This window comes from Cenococcum geophilum (genome assembly GCF_001692895.1).
Source record: "Cenococcum geophilum 1.58 unplaced genomic scaffold K441scaffold_17, whole genome shotgun sequence".
Taxonomy (NCBI): Eukaryota; Fungi; Ascomycota; class Dothideomycetes; order Gloniales; family Gloniaceae; genus Cenococcum; species Cenococcum geophilum.
The window spans coordinates 1,423,995-1,443,273 of record NW_027137575.1 but is presented as its reverse complement, the minus strand read 5'-3'; the positions used below and the strand labels follow the sequence as shown (position 1 = coordinate 1,443,273).

Below are 19,279 nucleotides of genomic sequence, written 5' to 3'. Positions count from 1 at the left end.
GTATACTTATAGCTAACGCGTGCCTCTACCGGGGCTTCTTCCTAGGCCTTTTGCAAGCAGAAGCAGTACTACGACGGCGATACCGTTACGGAGGAGAAGCTACTCCTTTTTCTCGTCGAGGAGGTTGCAGGCCGGCCACTAAAAGCGAAAAGCCGTAAGGCTAGCGACGACGTGCCCCAGGATAAGACGCGGCTATCCTGGCGCTCAGTTCGCGGCTACGCCACAGCTATAACGGACCTCTACCGGGTGCAGAAGGCCATGGGCATGAACAGTCACCAGTCCCCGCGGGAGGATAACGTTAGGGAGTACCTAAAGGTTCTACAGCGGAGGGACGCGCAGCGCGATAAGGAGCAGTTCGCGGACAAGGGCAGGGACACGCTGCTCAACGGGTATACGGAGGACGAGTTTGAGAGCGTCTGCCGCGAGCTATGGTCCCGCGGACATTCTTCGCCAGAGTGCTACTTCCGTACGCTCGTGGATATCCTGCTGGGCCACTACATGCTTACCCGCGGCTGCGACAGGCGCTCCGCCGAAATTTCAGACTTATTTACTTTTGAATTTAAGGGTGAAGGCCCTACACGTTGTATGCCCCTTATATTTACTACATGCGCCAGTAAGCAGAACCAGCACGACCGCCTTAAGACTATCGGAGCTCTACGCAACAAGAAGCCGCTTATCTGCATGCTTAGTGGGCTGGCTTTCTATCTTCTCTACCGCTGGGATATAAGCGACGAGCCGTTTCCGGACTTCGGCAAGCGGTCGGCGTGGTACAATATACGCCTAATTAAAAGCAGTACTAGAGGCTGCGAGGCGGCCTTCTCGTACAACTCGCAGCGGGAATGGGTTACTAAAGCGTTCGAGAACGTCAGCGTCTTCTCACAGAAGAAGACCGATATCGGACGGAGCGCTAGCGTCAAGACAGCGGAGCTAAAAGGGGTCAGCGAGGACCAGATTAGGCGCGCTGGTAGGTGGAACCAGGAGCAGATAGTCGGCTGCTACTTAAACTCGCTGCCACGGGAGTTTATGCGGACGATGGCCGGCCATGCGCCGCAGATGGGCTGCTTTGAAATTCGTAGGGCAAGCGTCTCCCCCCCTGACGCGCTGCTGTCGACAATCTGGCCAGAGCTGGACGCCTGGAAGGATCGGTTCGGCCCTCAGGTCGGTCAGATTAACGACCTCGCGGCTACGGGCGTCACGAACCTCCTGTTCTACCTCCGGGAGGTTATCCTACAGGACTCGGTAGTCCTCCGCCAGATGTTTCCAAATAGCCCCGTATGGAACCACCCAGTGTTCCAGCACGAGGCCTATCTACCCTTCGTGCGGGAGGTTGAAGCCTGCCTACGGCAGGAGGAAGAAGGCCCTAACCAGCTATCAATGCTCCACCAAGCCATGCCAGTTATCGCGGACTGTCTGAAGGCTATGGAAGCCCGGAACGACCAGAGAGCACGCGAGCTGCAGGCGTCGTTTGATCGTATGGCCGAGTCCCAGTGGGCGCTGTCTTCGCAGCTTCAATTACTCACGTCCGGCAGCCTTACCCTTCGGCTCGAGGTCCCCTCGGCATCCGCATATCCGCGTCTGACGGCACGACCACCGACAGTACGTCCACCGACGCCTCTATCTGTCGCGGGATCGAGCCAGTATGCGTCGGCCCGGGCAAGCGTTGTAGCTTCCCCTTTGCCTTCCCCTGTTCTCCCCCCTATCGCTTTACCGCCGCCGCCGCAGCCGCAGCAAAGGCCCGAGTCTGAGCTCGAGCCTGAGCTCCAGCCTGAGCAGCCGCCTGTATATCGTATGTGCCGCGCGGTAAAGTCCGTACGGGCCCTTTGGCGCGAGTGGACTGAGGGGCTTGGGGGTAATCCTTCTATAGTAGCGCTAGATTCCAAATGGGGCAGTAGATGGCGGGCCGGCCGGCAGAGCGAACTCCAATGGTACTCCTTACGGCTCGAGGTTATTAAGGAGATCAAGCGGGTCGCGCAGGCCCAGAGGGTCAGCGAAGAAGCGGCTATGTGGCAGGTTAATCTACAGCAGGAGCAGATGCAGTGCTCGCTAGATCAGCTTTGTAAACGGCTTCGAGCGGGTAGAAAAGCTCTAAAATAGTTATATATATTATCTATATCTAACTCCTAGTAAGATACTAAGAAGTCCTCTGTTAAAGCCTTCGTCTATATAGCCCCTAGGGGCTTATTTTGGTGCAGTCTAAGTTTGGTTGGGTGCTTGTACGATAGCAGCGCCCAACTTAAAACGCGAGTATCTCTATCAACCCGCGGCCAATTCTTGCCATTCTGGTGCGAATAGAAAGCTCTCAGCTAGCTCTACGCATAGCGCTCGACGGGTGTTGAGAGTGCGGCGTTGCTGCGGCGTTACTGGCGATCGAAGATCGACCGTGGATATACTATTGATAAAATGCTAGTGATCCTCTTGTGTATTTCAATCCATTCAATCTCAACATTAACTACAATTTCTCTTTTTCAACCCGAATGGCAGCTTCCCGCTCGCCTAATTTCCTATAAATGCAAGGGAAAAAGCCTTTCATAGAGTCTCAGTGGAGCTACGACGGCGAAGGAAAAGGGCTAATAATTCCAGCAGCGCCTGCCAGCTCTCTGGAATACCTCGTATGCCCACGAGTCATGAACACGAGGCGAAATGAGCGAAAGCGGCTGTGCTCAGCCTCGCAAATCCAGTACCCTTTAAATTCAACTGACCGCACCCCAGTTCCCTCGTTTCTTGTTCTTCAGCATGAATGGCATGGATGTATTATCTCTTTTAGCCAATCTCTTCGGCATATTTACCTTTATCATTGCCCTCGCAGTCCCCGTGCTAGCATTTTACACGCTCACAACCAACGCCTTGAAGGAAATCGAGACCCTCCAAGCGGAGTGGAATAACTCAGGCAAAGAAATCTACCTCCTTCTGAAATACTGGGAGTCAGAGAGACTACGGGGGAACCCCGATCTTGAGAACTACGTCCGGGGTCTCCAGTCATCGCTAGATTCACTCGCCGAAACAGCACTCTCCATCTACCGCGAGATCGGTGAGCTAAAACCGCGGACGCGGAGCGCGTCGATATTTGACCTTGATCTGCGATGCCGTGTGCTTTGGACCCGTAAACGACGGGCTATTCTAGAGAAGATGGCGGAATTCTCGAGAAGGAGACAGGGGCTCATTCATATGCAACTAAGTCTTTTGTTAACGTATATCCTATCTCATCGTTTTCGATAACTAAGTGTACCGGGGCTAATTTACTGGTCACAGGAAGAGTATATCCCAGGAAGTCGAAGCAAAGAGCCAAAAGGAGCTTCTTCAGAGCATTACGTTAGCCCACACAACCGAAGAAGTGCTGTCTCAAAAGCAGTCCGAGCGAAACAATTCCTTATCGATAACCTTCCAACCGAAACATGAAAGCCTGCAAAATGAGGCGCTTAAAGGCATTGCTGTGAGAGCGAGCAAGTCGCCATCGATGCCTTGAGAAGTGAGATAGAGCAGACGTGCCAGATGGACGTTGTTTATATGCATGGTCTATATTGTGATACGCGCCCAGCGAAGACAGGTAGGACTAGCGAGTAGAGAGTTTAGGAAGAGTCCATTTTATATGCCTCTAAAGACTGAAAATATCTCACAAGATAAGGATATCACAAATGAGCGATAAATCTTGGGACATTCTCCCGAAAAAGCCATGGCAAACCCCAGGCCAGAGTGGAGCATGGCCGACAGGGTTGCGGGCCGATGCCACCACGAGTCATGGAAAGACCTAGAACTCCAAGAAAAAACATCGCAAACGACAGTTCACCTTTCTATAAGTATCCCTTCACAGAACGCCCCTGCATTATGCTCTGCGTCAAACTATTATATACGTCCTAACAGTGTGGTTTAAAATAAAATCTTATCTGATAAGATTAATAAATAATTTTATTTTCGTATTTGTTATTATTTTTATCGATTAGCTGAAAAAATAAAATCTCTTAGCATACCCCACTCTACCTATCTAATATTAAGAATTCCATCAACTATTATTCTAATTTTATCTTTTATTATACGGTATAATGGCTTCTAAAGCAGAGTTATCTATTTTCTTATCTACTCTTAAATCTACTAAGGTTAAAGGACCAGAAGCTAGTATACGCGGGCTATTAGATATCTCTCTCTACTGTAACGGAACCTTGTAGCAAGAACTACGGTGGGTCCTGTTATTGGGCTAGGTGTGTAGGAAATATAAGTATAAAAGTTAATAAGGTAATAACAACTGGTGGAGTGGTTACCTAATAGATTAACTCCAATTGTATTCTAAGAATTACTATAAGGAAGGAACTATCTAGGTAGGGACTAAGGGTCCTTAAATATATAACTGTACTCCTATAAAATCCTTCTTATATATAATATATGTATTATACGTAAGGTATATAAGTTCCTCTTATTCCTTTTATTTAATACGTAGCATATTATATAACCTTAGTTACCATTCCTTATTATATAGTTCTATTAGCTCTATACTAGACTATGCCTAAATTAACCAACTAGCTTCTTCTAACTCCTCTCCTAGTAGTTGTAATATTGTACTTAAAGCGTCCATAACACTATCTCCCTCCTCTTTATCTTTATCCTTAAAGATTTAAAATATCTTTAAGTTGTTTACTAGAGGTATAATATCTATCTAATTAATTTAGTTAATATTATTACTTATTATACCTAAAGCTTCTTCTTCCTTACACGCCTAACGTCGTGCTTGTACTATTGCTGCGATATTATTACTTAGTGAAATTATACCGTCTCTGTGTTCTCGTTGCGTGAAAGAGGGGTTAGTTTACGTTGCGTTAGTAAGTCTATCCTCCTAATAACCGTCCTCTTGTTTAAAGTACACTAAAGTAAATATTTATTCGTCCTATAACGTTTGCTCTACTTTTAATACTAAATATACGCAACCTATTACTCTTAATAGTTATCTAGTTCCCTAATTAATTTATCTTAGGGTCTCGTGTTTAATCTGCTGCTGCGCGGCTAGATGGTAAACTATCTTAAGCCCTTACTAAGTTAGAACGTTCTTATGACGCAGAATAGAAGGCCCTAGATGCTCATATTGCGGCGTCTACTCAATTACTTTGTCTTAAGAAGGTGCGTAAGAAGGTTTATTTTAAGGAGTGAAAACTTATAGAATAGGGTCTGTAGGAACTTGGTAATAAAAGAACGGATTTTCTTCTAATAGAGAAGGAAATAGATCTAAGTAGTTTGGCAACTGCTCTTCTTAGGTCCCCCTTAGGTAACTTATTTTTTTATAATTCTTTTTTTTTAATGCTGCCTAACCTAATATCTTCCGATACTCCTATACCTTTCCTATAGCGTTCTTTAAATTATCTAATAGCTCCTAGGTAGTCTTATTATAGCCTATCTACTTAACCTTATACTATATTTTATTGTTAATGTCCTTATAACTAATAATCTTTAAAACTTACTATTTATCTTCTTCTTATTCTCTATACGTGTCTGCTTTATAAACTAGTGGCTTAATATTCCTGTATGCTAGCTCTAGCATTATAATGTGCTATATAGGGTAGATCTTTATTCTGGCTAGTAGGTTTAACTTAAATATAACCGGTAAAATCCTCTATATAATTTTAAAAGGTCCTAGTCTAACGTGGTCTAACTTCTTGCTTAGTTATTAACTCTTAAAATTTTTATATAGTAGCTATACTTTATCTCCCTCCTTAAGATCTAGTCCCTTAGATCTCTTAGCGTTATAGTATCTTTTTATTCTCTCTTATACTTTCTTTACTAATTCTATAAGGTCTATATAAAGATTTATTAATATCTTTATTCTTTCTTTAGCTATGCTACTCGTTTTCTTTACTTATTATAGTAATAACAATATTCTTAGCTTATATCCGTAATTTGCCTTAAATGGTAATATGCCTATTTCTTCTTAAGGTGTTATATTATATATAAACTATATAACTAGTAATAGCGATACCTAATTATTCTGTATATAATTAATATAATGCCTTAGATACTGTTCTAGTATCTAATTTAATCTTTCTATTTAACTATCTGTCTATAGATAATATGCGGTAAAAGTTGCTACTTTAACTCCTTACTCCGCTAAAAATACTTCCTAAAATGCTGCTATAAATCTTAGATCTCTATCCAATATAATCTTACTTAATACTCCATATCTTATAAATACTTCTTTAATATAGATTCTAGCGATATCTTCCGCTAAGATTTCTTCTATATATGCTATAAAGTATCCCTACTTTGTAAGCTTATCTACTATTACTAAAATCGCGTTATAATCCTATTCGGTAATAGGGTCTCTTAATTTTAGTAACTTAATAATAAAGTCCTATAATATGACCTTCTATAGTCTCTCTGGTATTTTAATAGGTTATAGCCCTCTATATAGCTTATGCCTTATTAGTTTATTCCTTTAGCAATCTAGATATTCCCTTATTACTTTTCTTGTAATATTCTAGATTCCGTTAATAATATACTCCTCCTAAAGTCTCGATACTAAGCCTATAGCTCCATTATATCCTTAAGTTAATCCCTTATAGAATTCTTCTATAAATTACTCTGCTATGCTTCTTGGGATATACTTTACTTCTTAATTTTCGTATATATCCGTCTATAGATCTTCTAGCTATGCCTTTAGAATTCTTTGTTCCTAAAAGCTTTTTAATATCTTGTAGATTCTTTCTAGTTCCTTATTCTCTTAAGTTACTGCGATTTTTAGATAGTTATACCTAATTAATCCATCTATATCTTTTCGCAGTAAAGCCCCTAATGGCTTTTTATCGTTCTATAGTTTAGCTTTATAACTTAGAGTATCTGCTTATATATTATCTGTACCCTTAGTATACTAAATTTTAAAATGGTATTCTATAAGTATCTCTGCCCATTTAACCTATCTTTAGTTAAGTTCCTTCATTATTAGGAATCCTATTAGGTTCTTATAATCCGTCTTAACTATAAATAGTTTTTCCGTGCCTTATAAGAATGCTCTCTATTTTTTTAATACTATAACTATACCTAATAACTCCTTGTTATAGATGTTATAGTTTAACTCTAGTAGTATTATCTTTCTACTATAGTATGCCACTGGGTGCTATCTATCTTAATATTTTTATATAAAGCACGCCCCTAGTATATAGTCTAATGCATTTATCTTTACAACCGTCTCTAGTTTTAGTTAATAGATCTTAAGAACTGGCTCCTAGGTAAATAACTCTTTAACTTTCTTAAAGAGCTCTCTTTGTTCCTCTCCCTATGCTTATAGTTCTTCTTTCTTTATTAATTACGTAAATGGTTTAATATCCTTTAACAACTGCGCTATAAACCTTCTGCAGTAATTACAAAACCCTAGAAATAATCTTAATTATATAACGTTCTCTAGTTCTTGCTAATTTACTATAGCCTTAATCTTTTTTAGATCTATACTAAGTTGGCCTAGTTTAATAATAAATCTAATAAAATTGGTCTTCCTAGTAAAGAACTCGTATTTCTTAATTGCTACTAGCATCTATTCTTCTTATAGTCTCTTTAAAACCCATTTAACGTATTCTCTATATTCTTCCTTATTTATTAAGTAGATAATATTATTATTAAGGTATACTATAACAAATTCATCTAAGTGTTCTCCTAATATATTGTTAATACGCTTCTAGAACGTTGCTAGTACGTTTATAAGCCCAAATTATATAACTAATGGTTTATACAGTCATTTCTTTAACCTAAAGGCTGCCTTTTATTTGTCGCCTTCCTTAATCCTAATCTAATAGTATGCCTATCTTAGATCTATCTTTATAAAGATTTACGCGTTACCTATCCTGTCTTAGATTTCGCTAATTAAGGGTAAAGGATATTTATCCTTCCTAGTAATGTTATTTAACTATCTATAGTTAATACACAGTCTTAGTTTGCTATTCTTCTTTAGTACGAATAGTACTAGATATCCTACTAATAACTGCGATAGTCTAATGTATCCTTTTTATAGATTTTCTTAGATAAACTCTTTTAATGCTCTACCTTCTTCTTTAGTAAGCTTGTAGATTAGAAAGAACTTTAGACTTATTTCTAGTTCCAACTCTATCTTATAGTCCCATGCTGTATACTCTAATAGCTTTTTACTTTCCGGTAACTATAGTTTTTTGCCGTACTTATGGTATCTTTTTGGTACGTGACTTAAGCTTCGCTCGGTCTCCTCGTATGTCACTCTAACTTAGTACTATACCATCTTAGCTTATTATTATATCTTGCGGCGTTAAGTATCTCTAATATTAACCTAACCTATAATCCAATTAATCTTTAGATTGTACTCCTGTAACTAAGGTATCCCTAATACTGCCTCATCCCGTTTTAATAGTAGGATATTAAAAGATATCTTAATCCGTCTCCCTTTAATGGTTATCTAAATAGGTCCTATCTTAAGATTAATAATCCCTCCTCCGTAGGCTATTGGATCTCCTAAAATTATAACTAATAAGTAAGGTTGCTCCTTCTGCCTATGCGGTAGTCCTATTCTCTTAACTACTGTTAGTAAGATATAGTTTCTTATTACTCCACTATCTATTAGCGCTTTAAACTGCTAATCTTGCTAATTAACTTATAAATTTAGGTGTTATCCTTAAATTCCTTTAAGGGTCTAAGGCTTTACTACTGGCTCCCTCTGGTCCTATAGGCCTCTACTTTTCCTAATTATTAGCTACTTAATTTTTATTACGGCTAGCTTTCTGTAGGAGCGATCTAATAGATTAAGTAACAATAAGGGGCTATATTATGAATAGACTAAGGTAAGGGCTTAAAGAAGGGGGCGCGGTAGACGACTATGTACATGTTCGGTCGTCGGGGCAACGTTTAGGCAACATTGATCCGTAACCAACGACGCCTCAATGGTAGCTATGTAGACGAACCGTCACATTACCCCCCTTTAAGCCAGGAGGATTGCCCTCGATCCTCGTAGTTAGGCTCTCCTTATCCGTCTTGCCCTTCCGTCCTTCTTTGCTTTATTGTCTTCCTCTAAGGGCTCTAGATCTACGTCCTTATGATACGCCTCTAGCCATTGCAACAGCCGTACGGGTGGTCTAGCATCATGGGGTCTCTTGTCGTGGAACGCCTTAATCTTATAGGGGGCGCTAATAAAGCCGTCTGCGTTATACCAGGTGTCGTCCGGGTTATAGCCTACCCAGTTAACCTTATACTGTAGCCTTTTATAATAGGTTCTACTAGCAAGGATCTTATTAATCTCGTACTCTGGCTCGCTATTAATTAGGATTAGCTCCTCTGGCTCCCTGTTTTGGCCCGGTAGGGGGTTATCTAGGTTCTTTTATAGTCGATCGGCATGGAAGACGTTTGACATCTTTATATTTAGGGGTAGGTCAATAATGTACGAGTGTCCTTTTATACCTAGAATCTTATAGGGCCCTGCGAGCTGTCTATCTAGCTTAATACTTAGTTAGTCGGTAGCCCAGCCCTTCCTAATAACGTATACTCGATCACCTACTCTGAAGTCTAGTTCGCGACGGTGCCTATTAGCTTGCCTTATCTGCCGCTCTTAGGCCTTCGCTAGGTTATCTCTTACCTATTTGACTGCGTCCCAGGTCCTATATATAAAAGCTTAAGCTTCTTATCGTGTTAGCTTCTTACGAGGTGTTAAGGTTGCTTATGTACGTTCCTCTTAGTTAAAGTAAAGCCTCGGCTTAAATCCTAGCTCTAGCTTATATAGTGCGAAGCCAGTAGATTTGTGCGGTAAGATTGCCTGTGTAAAGTCTATATAGGGGAGGAGCTCTAACTAATTGTTCTGGTGGTGGTTAATAAAGGGCCTTAAGCGTTAGTTAATGTACTAGTTTAGTACCTCTATATTGCTATCCGTTTATAGGTAACCGGATATAAAGAGCTTTTGCTTAACGCCGGTTAGTTTATATAGCTTATCTATAAAGGCTAAGATAAATTAGGGTCCTTAATCTGATGTAACTGTCTCTAGGAGGCCATATACGCGCTAGACGTGTTAGTAGTATAGGTTTGCTACGTTAGCTGCAGTGGTAGTTTTATAGTAAGGTAGTGAGAAGGCTCTCTTGCCTAGTTAATTAACGACTATAAAGATGTTGTCGAACCCCTTTTTGTCTGTTGGGAAGGACTTAAAATTAAAGAAGACGTGCTGCTAGTAGTGTTTACCGATTAATAGGGGGTGTAGTAGGCCTGGGGTTTTGTCCTAGGGTATATAGGTCCTCCTATAGGCCCTGTAGTTTCTTACGTAGGTATCGCAGTCTGAGGGTAGTCCTAGCCAATAGTATTAGTCTACTACGAGTTTCCTAGTCTTTGTCTTACCTGGGTGAGCGGTTACCTGGTGAGAGTGTACCTCTGCAATAAGGTAGGTACGGAGGCAGTTAGTATTAGGGACTATTAGCTTACTAAAGCGGGTAAGTAGTCCTCCTTAGAGCTTTTAGCCCTTCTAGTCTTGCTTGGCTAGCTGCTATAGCCCTACTAGTAACTTACTAGTTCGATTGGCCTGGAGTATCTAATTAACTAGCTTATATAGCTGCTATTCGCGATTTGCTATAACTGGGGGGTCCTTAGAGGTTGTCTTTAGTATAATAATTATAAGGGCGGGGTTGATTAAGTATATAGTGCGTGTGGCTACGTCCTTCTCTTTCTGCGTCTTTAGGTCCTCTTACTTTCGTAATAGGGTATTAGCCACTATATTCGCTATACCTAGCCTATAGGTAATCCGTATATAGAAATTAACTAGTAGGTCTACCCAGCGGGCCTACTATAGATTTAGCAGCCTCTTAGTTATGAAGTACTTAAGGGCTTAATAGTCCGTAATTACTGTAAAGGGTATACGCTAGAGGCTAATAAGGTAACCTCGCCACTCCTATAGGCCTCTTATTACTGCTAGCATCTCCTTATCGTGGATCTTATACCGTATCTCTTTAGGGGACATCGTCTTTAAGAAGAAGGCTACTGGCTTCTAGGTCTCATCGTCTTGCAGCTAGTTTAGCACCCTAGCTACTACTCCGTTATTTACGTCAGTCTCCACACAGGTGTCTTAAAACGGTAAGTAGTGCTTTATTACACTGCCTAATAGCATAAGGGCCTTAACTTACTTAAAGGCTTTAAGCTCTTCCTCCCCTAGCGGGTACTATGCTTTCTTCTTTATAAGCTTACTAAGCGGTTATATAACTCGGCCGTAATCCTTTAAAAAGGCCTAGTAGAAGTTGTAGAACCCTAAAAAGAATTGCACTTCTTTTATAAAGGTAGGGGGCTCCTAATCTCTAATTGTAGCTAACTTGTTAGTATCTATAGCGATCCCATTAGTACTAATAATAAAGCCTAAGAACTTCGTCTTGGTAACGCTAAACTCGCTCTTCTTAATATCCGCTTATAGGCCTACCTCTCGAAGCCTTTACAGGACCTTCTTAACATAGATCTCGTGCTCCAGTGGGTCGTCCGAATAGATTAGGATATCGTCTATATAGGCTGTATAGAAATCGTCTAGGTAGTCAAAAAGGACGCTATTAATAAACCTTTAGAAGGATATAGGGCCGTTATATAGTCTAAAGGGTAGGACGCGGTACTTATACGATCCGTACCTTATACAGAAGGTAGTTAACTCCTCTACCTCTTCCTTTAGCTGTATACGGTAGAAAGCCTACCAAATATCTAGCTTAGTAAAGATTTTAGCTCTTAATAGCCTTGTTAACGTCTCCTTAATTAATGGCAGCGGATAGCGGTCCTTCTTAGTAATTATATTAAGCTTCTAAAAGTCGACATAGAATTGCTACCCCCCTTTAGGCTTCTTGGCAAATAGAACCGGAGCTATAAAGGGTACGTCGCTTAGTACTATAAACCCCTTCTATAAGTGCTTCTGTAGGTAGACCTTAATAAGCTCTAGCTGCTCTAGCGATATATTATATAGTAGGCTAGAGGCTAGATTGCGGCTATCGCCTTTAAGAATAATATCATAGTCTACTCCCTCGCGATACAGTAGTAGCGTATTAGATATAGCCTTTAAGAAGCTATTAGTGTATTCTTGGTAGGGCTGCGGCAGCTTTTTATAGATAAGCCGGCGAAGTTCCTCCTCGTTATTAGGTAGGGCGTCTTATCCCTTCCTATTCTCTATTAACTGGTCTATCTTATAGAGACTGGTATATCCAATTACTATATCCTTACGCTTTACTCCTTATAAGAAGTTCCTCGCCTTAAGTAGCACGATATCTACTGCCCTAAACTCCCTAGTAAATAAAGGCCTCCTCTTTCTTAGCTTTAACGGTAGAGCTAGCCTAGGGTAGAGCTAGTCTTCCATTTTCCTAATTACGTCTTAGGTATTAATCTTCTAAGTATACTTATAGTCGTATAAGGCCTACTTAGCTTACTTTAGCTTAGCCTATCCCTCCGGCTTAATTTTAGTAGAGGACTTCTTCTCTTAGAGTTGGCTAATCGCGACTATATATTTAAGGATATACTAGGGGGTAGGCCTAGGCTCTAGGTCTAGTAGTACATCCCTTTAATCTATATCCTTCTAGTGATCCTCGTTAATTGGCGGGGGTAGGAGCTCCTTTCTTAGTATAACTACATCCTACCTACCATAGTAGTTCCTTTTGGTTCGCTATACTAAGACCCGGTGTTTGCAATTAATAAGGGCCCTAGTTTTCTTAAACCACCTATAGCCAATAAGAAGATTATAGCGGCTAGTATTATAGAATAGGAACTATATAGGGACTTATCGGCCATCTATAACTAGGTTAGCCCTAAAGAGCTATCTGATTATATCCGTCTGCTAGTTATTATAGCCGGATATAGTGACTCCTCGTCCTTTAATCTTGTAGAGCTTTAGTTACAGTTATTACTTAATAATTAGTAGTAGCTTATAGTATATAAAAGCCTCTCCGCCCGCACTAAAGTTAAGTAGGCTTATTATATTAAGAGCTACGCCGCCTAGCGCGATCCTGTATAGCGTTATAAGGGCTGCGCCTTTTAAGATTTCCTTCAGCTATACGGGCGCTATACTAATTGCTCCAATCTACTCTAGGTAGGAGACTTCTCCTAGAGCTGCTCGTTTTCCGATTCTGATAAGTTAGTAACTATCTTATACTCTTTACTTTGGTTAATTACTTTAGCTTCTATCTTCTTTGGCGCTAGGTAGTTATTAGAGTAGTGTCCTTACTTACCACAGTTAAAATAGGTAACTAGCGCTTTTATGGCTGGTGCTAGAGTTAGAGACTGCTAGGAAGGGGGGGGACCCTTAATCTCTTTAGCGCCCCTAATAGATACTCTCTTTATAGCCTAGGCTGCTCTATAGTTACTTCGTTTCTTACCTATCTACTTTAGACCTTAGGTATACTATTAAGCAGTCTTATAATAAGCGTAGAAGCTATAGTCTTTATCTGCCACCTTAACTTTTATTTAAACGCGTAGGCTGTTATAAAGCTTATTGTGAAGCTCCTCTTTCTATTAATCTTGTGGCATCCTTAAGATATTTACTAGCCGTATAAAGTTAGATTGGAAATTGTTAAAGTCTCCTAGGTACGGCATCTTAAGGCCTTTAAGTTCCTGCTAGGCCTTAATACGGCGATCTGGGTCCTTAAAAACGTTCTCCAGAAACTTAAGTACCTCTTTACTAGTAGGGTTGCGTTCCGTATCGCGCTCTGCCTCTAGATAAGGTAAAAGGTGGTTATAAGCTTTACCTCCTATACACGTCTTAATATACGCTACTTTTATATCTTCTTTTTAGCCTAGGTCGTCCCGGTAAAACCAGTCTGTATTAGATTAAAGCTTATTTTATATATAGCCGCTCTAGGCCTAATAGGTAGGTTCTTTCCCATCTATAAGCGTAGGTAGATCTAGGAACTTCGCCGTGCGTTCTAAGCCCGTAACACTACTTATCTAAGAGAGTAATATCCCTTCTCAAATTGTCTGTGACGGTATACTTTCTTACTCGCTATCTTCCCAATCTAGGGCTTATATAGTAACCTTGCGGCCTATCCTTAATATCTTCTAATTAGCCTTATAGAGCTCGTTAATCCTATTATCTAAGTGCTCCTTAAGCTCCGCTATCTTTGCCTCAGCCTCCTCTTTTACATTAATAGCCTTATGCGCGTAGTTATTTGCAAGACGCTATAGTATAGCGATCTACTATTCCAACGCCTTCCTTTATATTCCCTAGAGCCTCAGCTCCTTTACAAGTTCGGTTATAGGTATCTTAGCTAGGCTTTAGGTAGTCGCGGCTATAAACTCCCTTTTAGTCTTTATCTCGAAGTACATAGGGTTCTTATTATCTTCCGATTATACCATAAGACGGTCCTATTTGCTCTTTATATTGTCTAAAAGCTCTATCTCGCTATAGTACGGTTAGAGCTCTAGCAGCTCAAGTGTCGCGTCTACGGGTTCCTCGCGACCTATTAGCGCTAGGTCAGTAGCTATCTTTAGTGCACTAGGCCTTAATGCGCTCTTTCTTGCCATAGTGTCTCTTTACTTCCTTAGGTAAGTCCTCTTGCTACTAAAATTGTAATTAGGGTGATCCTTTTAATCTAATTGCCGTAGTCTCTTCTTTTAGCTGCTTAATCTACTGTTATAATTGCCTGCCTCAAGCAGGGCTTAGAAGGTCGGTTAGTCTGTAGTTGTGGTAGTAGAACTAGCTATGCGTTTAACCGTTGGACCTAGTATTATGTCGCCTCTATAGGCTAATTGGGGTTGACCTTAGTCTAATGTCACGGCTAGCTTTCCGTAGGAGTGATTTAATAGATTAAGTAACAATAAGGGGCTATATTATGAATAGACTAAGGTAAGGGCTCAAAGAAGGGGGCGCGGTAGACGACTATGTACATGTTTGGTCGTCGGGGCAACGTTCGGGCAACGTTAATCCGTAACCGACAACGCCTCGATGGTAGCTATGTAGACGAACCGTCACAATCCTTATATACTTAGCTTACTTTTTAGCTAATACCTAGTTCGCTTTTTATCTTTAATATACTATAGATATATATTTTCTAAGTATTCCTACTACTATTATCTATCTAAGTATTCTTTTATAAGGAATCTTCCTGGTTAAAGTACTAAGCTTCCTTCCTCTTAAACTTCTGCTAGATACCATCTATATATATATTTAGTATTCCTATACTATCGCTTATCTATTATCTAGTATATCCTTATAGGGTATTTCCGATTCTTTTCCTTTGGATTCTTATATATCTCGTATATATTATCTATATATATAATCTATAATAGTATATAGTATACTAGGTGCTTTAGGTTAACTCTTAACTCGTCTTTATCTTTAAGTTTAAACCTTTATTATACTGATCTAAATGTTATAACTTTATTCGCGGGTACTAAGATATGTCTCTTGCTTCTCTAGTCCTCTAATTATTCCTTTAAATCCTTTAACGTTATTATTAAGGCTCCTTTAATATACGTTATAGCCTTTTCTATAATTGGGTAGTCCTAAATAACTCTTTTATCTAACTATATATAGAAATCTTCCCACTTATTATTGTGCCTTTATCTATACCACTTTTAGTATAGCTATTGGAGTATATATGGCTTATCCGTAAGGAAGTATCTTTTTATTACTATATCGTGACAGCTTTTTATATGTCGTTCTTCAAACCTAGTTAGGATTCCTAGATCCTCTTTATCTTTTAGTTTAGTAAGCTACTTAGCTCTTAGTATGCCTGGTCTTGGCCTATTAGTAATTCTTTATACTAGTGCTCTGTCCTTTATACGTCCTAATATACTAGATCTCTTATCTAGTTTCTATTCTTACTATACAATAATTCTTTACCTAAATTCTTCTATAGTTTCTTTTGGTTTGCGCCTCGCGCTTTAATCCTTAAAGTTCTCTTACTTCTTAATCTTAGTATTAACTTTTCAATCTTTAGTTTAAACACTATATTCTACTAGTAAGTCCTCTAAGTCTATATATTTGTCTCCTAGTTTAGTTGCTATTTATACTATAGATTCTCTAATCTATAAAGAAGCCTCTTGCCTCTTACTTATAGGTGTCCTAATTTATACTCCGAATTTTTAGTCCCTTAGATTCTTTAATCCTAAGCTTGCTTCTATCTTAAGCTTAGCTCTAGCCTTAGTCTAACTAGGCTTACTTGGTATTCTTATCTCGTCTTAAAAGTCTTAAATCTTACTTATCTTATCTTGAGAGTCTTATGTCCTTAGGAAACTTCGTCCTAAGCTCATTTATATATTACTAAACTGAGCCATTGCTCTACTCTATCGGTTATTATCTATTATAGGTCCTTAAGCTTGCCTTATCTCGTCTTAAGAATCTTAGTCGTCTCTTATCTCGTCTTAAGAATCTTAAGCCTTTGGCCTTTTGCCTTTATTAAGTGCCAAAGTGGTTTACTATCCTACTTTTCTTACGTCTTACGAAGCGATAGACATCGTATCTAGTGGGGTTTTAATCCCTACTAATGTTCCCTATTCTATAGTGGAATCATCCTCTACCTTTAGTATAACATCTTTAAGGTTTACGCGCCCCCAGTAAGCCGCTTTCGTTGCCTTATCGTCATAAAACGTTTCGCCTACGTTGAAGTTATTGTCCTTAATATCCGATCTATAAACTGGTTTATTAGTTCCTCTATATCCTATAAGTGCTAGCTCTTATAGCTAATAGCTTACGCTATACTTAGCGTCCTTATAAATTTGGTATATGTTATTATAACAAAACGCAAAACTTTTAATTAAATACTCTTTTGTTCCTCGCAGCATATTATTATCCTTCTATACGTGTATATTATCTATTAGTCTCGTGCCTTTTACTATATAGTAACTCTACCTACTTCTATAGTCTCTAATATAATAACCCTATTTTCCGCAATTTATATAAGCTCCTTCTTTAAACCATTTTTCTTACTATAGAGTCCACCTAAACGTCTTCTGCTATTAAGATCCCTAATTTAGCCTCTACTCCTTAGACCTTTAATTATTTAATCCTTATCCTTTAGGTTTCTACGGTTTCTTACTCTATTTTTTATAGGCTTCTCTAGTACCACTTAGGTCTATTAGCTCTGCGCTATACTATAGTTTTTAACTTAGCTTCTGTCGTTACGTGCTTTACGCCTTATATAACTATAGAACTCTATCCTAGCCCTTCTTAGCCTATTCCCTTTAGTAGATCCAATTATTAATCTTAATTACCTAATTTATTAGTTCCCTTAGGGTGTCCGCATCTTCTATTAGGATAATTATGTCCTAGACTTTAGCCTTAAGTCCCTATTTATACTATGCTATAAGCGCCTTATTATTCCACTTTACTTATATTACTAATGTCTGGAACTGCGTTATATACTTAATTGCTAAGGTTCATTGCATAATGTCTTAGAGTTTTCTTTTTACCGTAATTGTCGCCTTTAGGTCTCCAAATATTTATATAAGTTATTCTATAAATCTATTCTAGCTTAAGAATATAAACCGTACCTTTTAGTTAGTAGTCGTTATGCTATTCGCTTATATTTCTATAAGGTAAGGCTTAAACCACTTAAGTGCCCTTCCTGTTAAGAATAGTCCTGCATAGGCTATTTAATCTATAGGTGTTGCCAGCTTTGCTCCTTTCTATGCTACCTTAAAGTATATTTATATAAGGAACCCTTTGAGCTTTAATCTCTTCCCTAAGTACCTTTTAATTAATAGTAACTTAACCTTTACTACGCCTATCCCGTTAATCCTATTTTCTAATATTATATTATTTTCTGTTAACTAGTTAACTATCTCTTATAGTTATCTAACCGTTATAGGTTACTATAAGTTAGTGTCTACTATACTAGTGTCGTTACCTAACCTTAAAGTAGTTGCCGCCGTCAATGGCGTTGTAGCTAGTGCTTTTAGTGGTATATTATTTGACTTCTTATATTAATACTGTAACTAGGTAGTAATTGTGTAACGGAACCTTATAGTAAGAACTACGGTGGGTCCTATTATTGGGCTAGGTGTATAGGAAATGCAAGTATAAAAGTTAATAAGGTAATAATAACTAGTAGAGTGGTTACCTAATAGATTAACTCTAATTGTATTCTAAGAATTACTATAAGGAAGGAACTATCTAGGTAGGGACTAAGGGTCCTTAAATACACAACCGTACTCCTATAAAATCCTTCTTATACGTAATATACATATTGTATATAAGGTACGTAAGTTCCTCTTATTCCTCTTGTTTAATACGTAGCATATTATATAACCTCGGTTACTATTCCTCGTCATATAGTTCTATCGGCTCCATACTAGACTATGCCTAAATTAACCAACTAGCTTCTTCCGACTCCTCTCCTAGTAGTCGTAATATCGTACTTAAAGCGTCCGTAACACCCCTTATACGCTACTGCAATTATTCTTTACCTAAGTCGTTATATAAAGTATATTAAGTCAAACTAGGAAAAGAAGTGGTAGAAGCCCGCGCTTAATAGGGTTAAGGCTCTCTAAAAAACAAAGTATAGAGGAGATAGTCCTTTTACCCTAAATACTACTATATTATATAATAAGATTCTAAAGCCAAAAGAGAATACAGACCATCTTAATAAGATTCTTAAGGACCTTTACCTTTTTGCTCGGCCACAAAGCCAGAATAAATATAAGAACTATATCGCCAAGCCACTATATCCGATTTTGGGGATATTAGCTCTTAATTAGTGGTTCTAGGATTAATAACAGCAATAATAGCTAAGGCTCTTATTAATTGCGATTAATATTTTATTAATACTAGCAATAAGTAATAAACCAGAGAGAGTTTTCTTAGGAGCACGTCGTATGATATCTTAGGAGAGGATGCAGCTTGGGGTAGAAAATATTAAGAAGGTAGAGTACTCTAAGAATTAGTTACGGAGTGGAATCTTAAGTAAATAAAAGTGTTACGGCGCTAGTGGAAAACGGTAGATTATAGCAGATATAGTTACAGTTACGTAACTAGAGGATTATATAAAACGTTAAGCGGCGCTACCCTCCTTCTCCTTTCCTTTCTCTAGCTTTAGATCCTTGTTAATAGACAATCCAATTATACAGGCCCGCATGCGTCTTCCTTACTGTGCTTATACCTTAGTAGAGTCACTAATAAAAAGGGCTCTCGGAAATTTTATTTTATTTTATTGGCTAAAAAATAAAATCCCGGTAAATGCCGATAATTTTATTTCCTCTAATTGGCTGATTTTAAACCACGCTGCCGTCCTAATGTTTACACCTGCGAGCACTCATCGAATTACTTGATCTTGCCATGCTTGCCTAACTGAAACATGGATCCCGATAGCCGACAAGGCGTGTACGGAGAGCTCGAGTGAGAGTCTTATAGCATTCACTC

The 19,279-nt window shown here is 39.1% G+C and overlaps 1 protein-coding gene across 1 annotated transcript; it reads left to right on the top strand.

Moving 5' to 3' along the window:
• Positions 1 to 2,412: 2,412 nt before the first annotated feature.
• Positions 2,413 to 3,255, top strand: K441DRAFT_658786 (uncharacterized protein). Its single transcript, XM_067648419.1, has one exon. It carries the CDS (start codon positions 2,734 to 2,736, stop codon positions 3,214 to 3,216), a length of 483 nt encoding a protein of 160 aa, XP_067504867.1. The 5' UTR covers positions 2,413 to 2,733; the 3' UTR covers positions 3,217 to 3,255.
• Positions 3,256 to 19,279: the final 16,024 nt, after the last annotated feature.

Excerpts from the sequence above, each read along its gene's own strand:
- K441DRAFT_658786 (XM_067648419.1), top strand. The coding sequence starts at position 2,734 with ATGAATGGCATGGATGTATTATCTCTTTTAGCCAATCTCTTCGGCATA.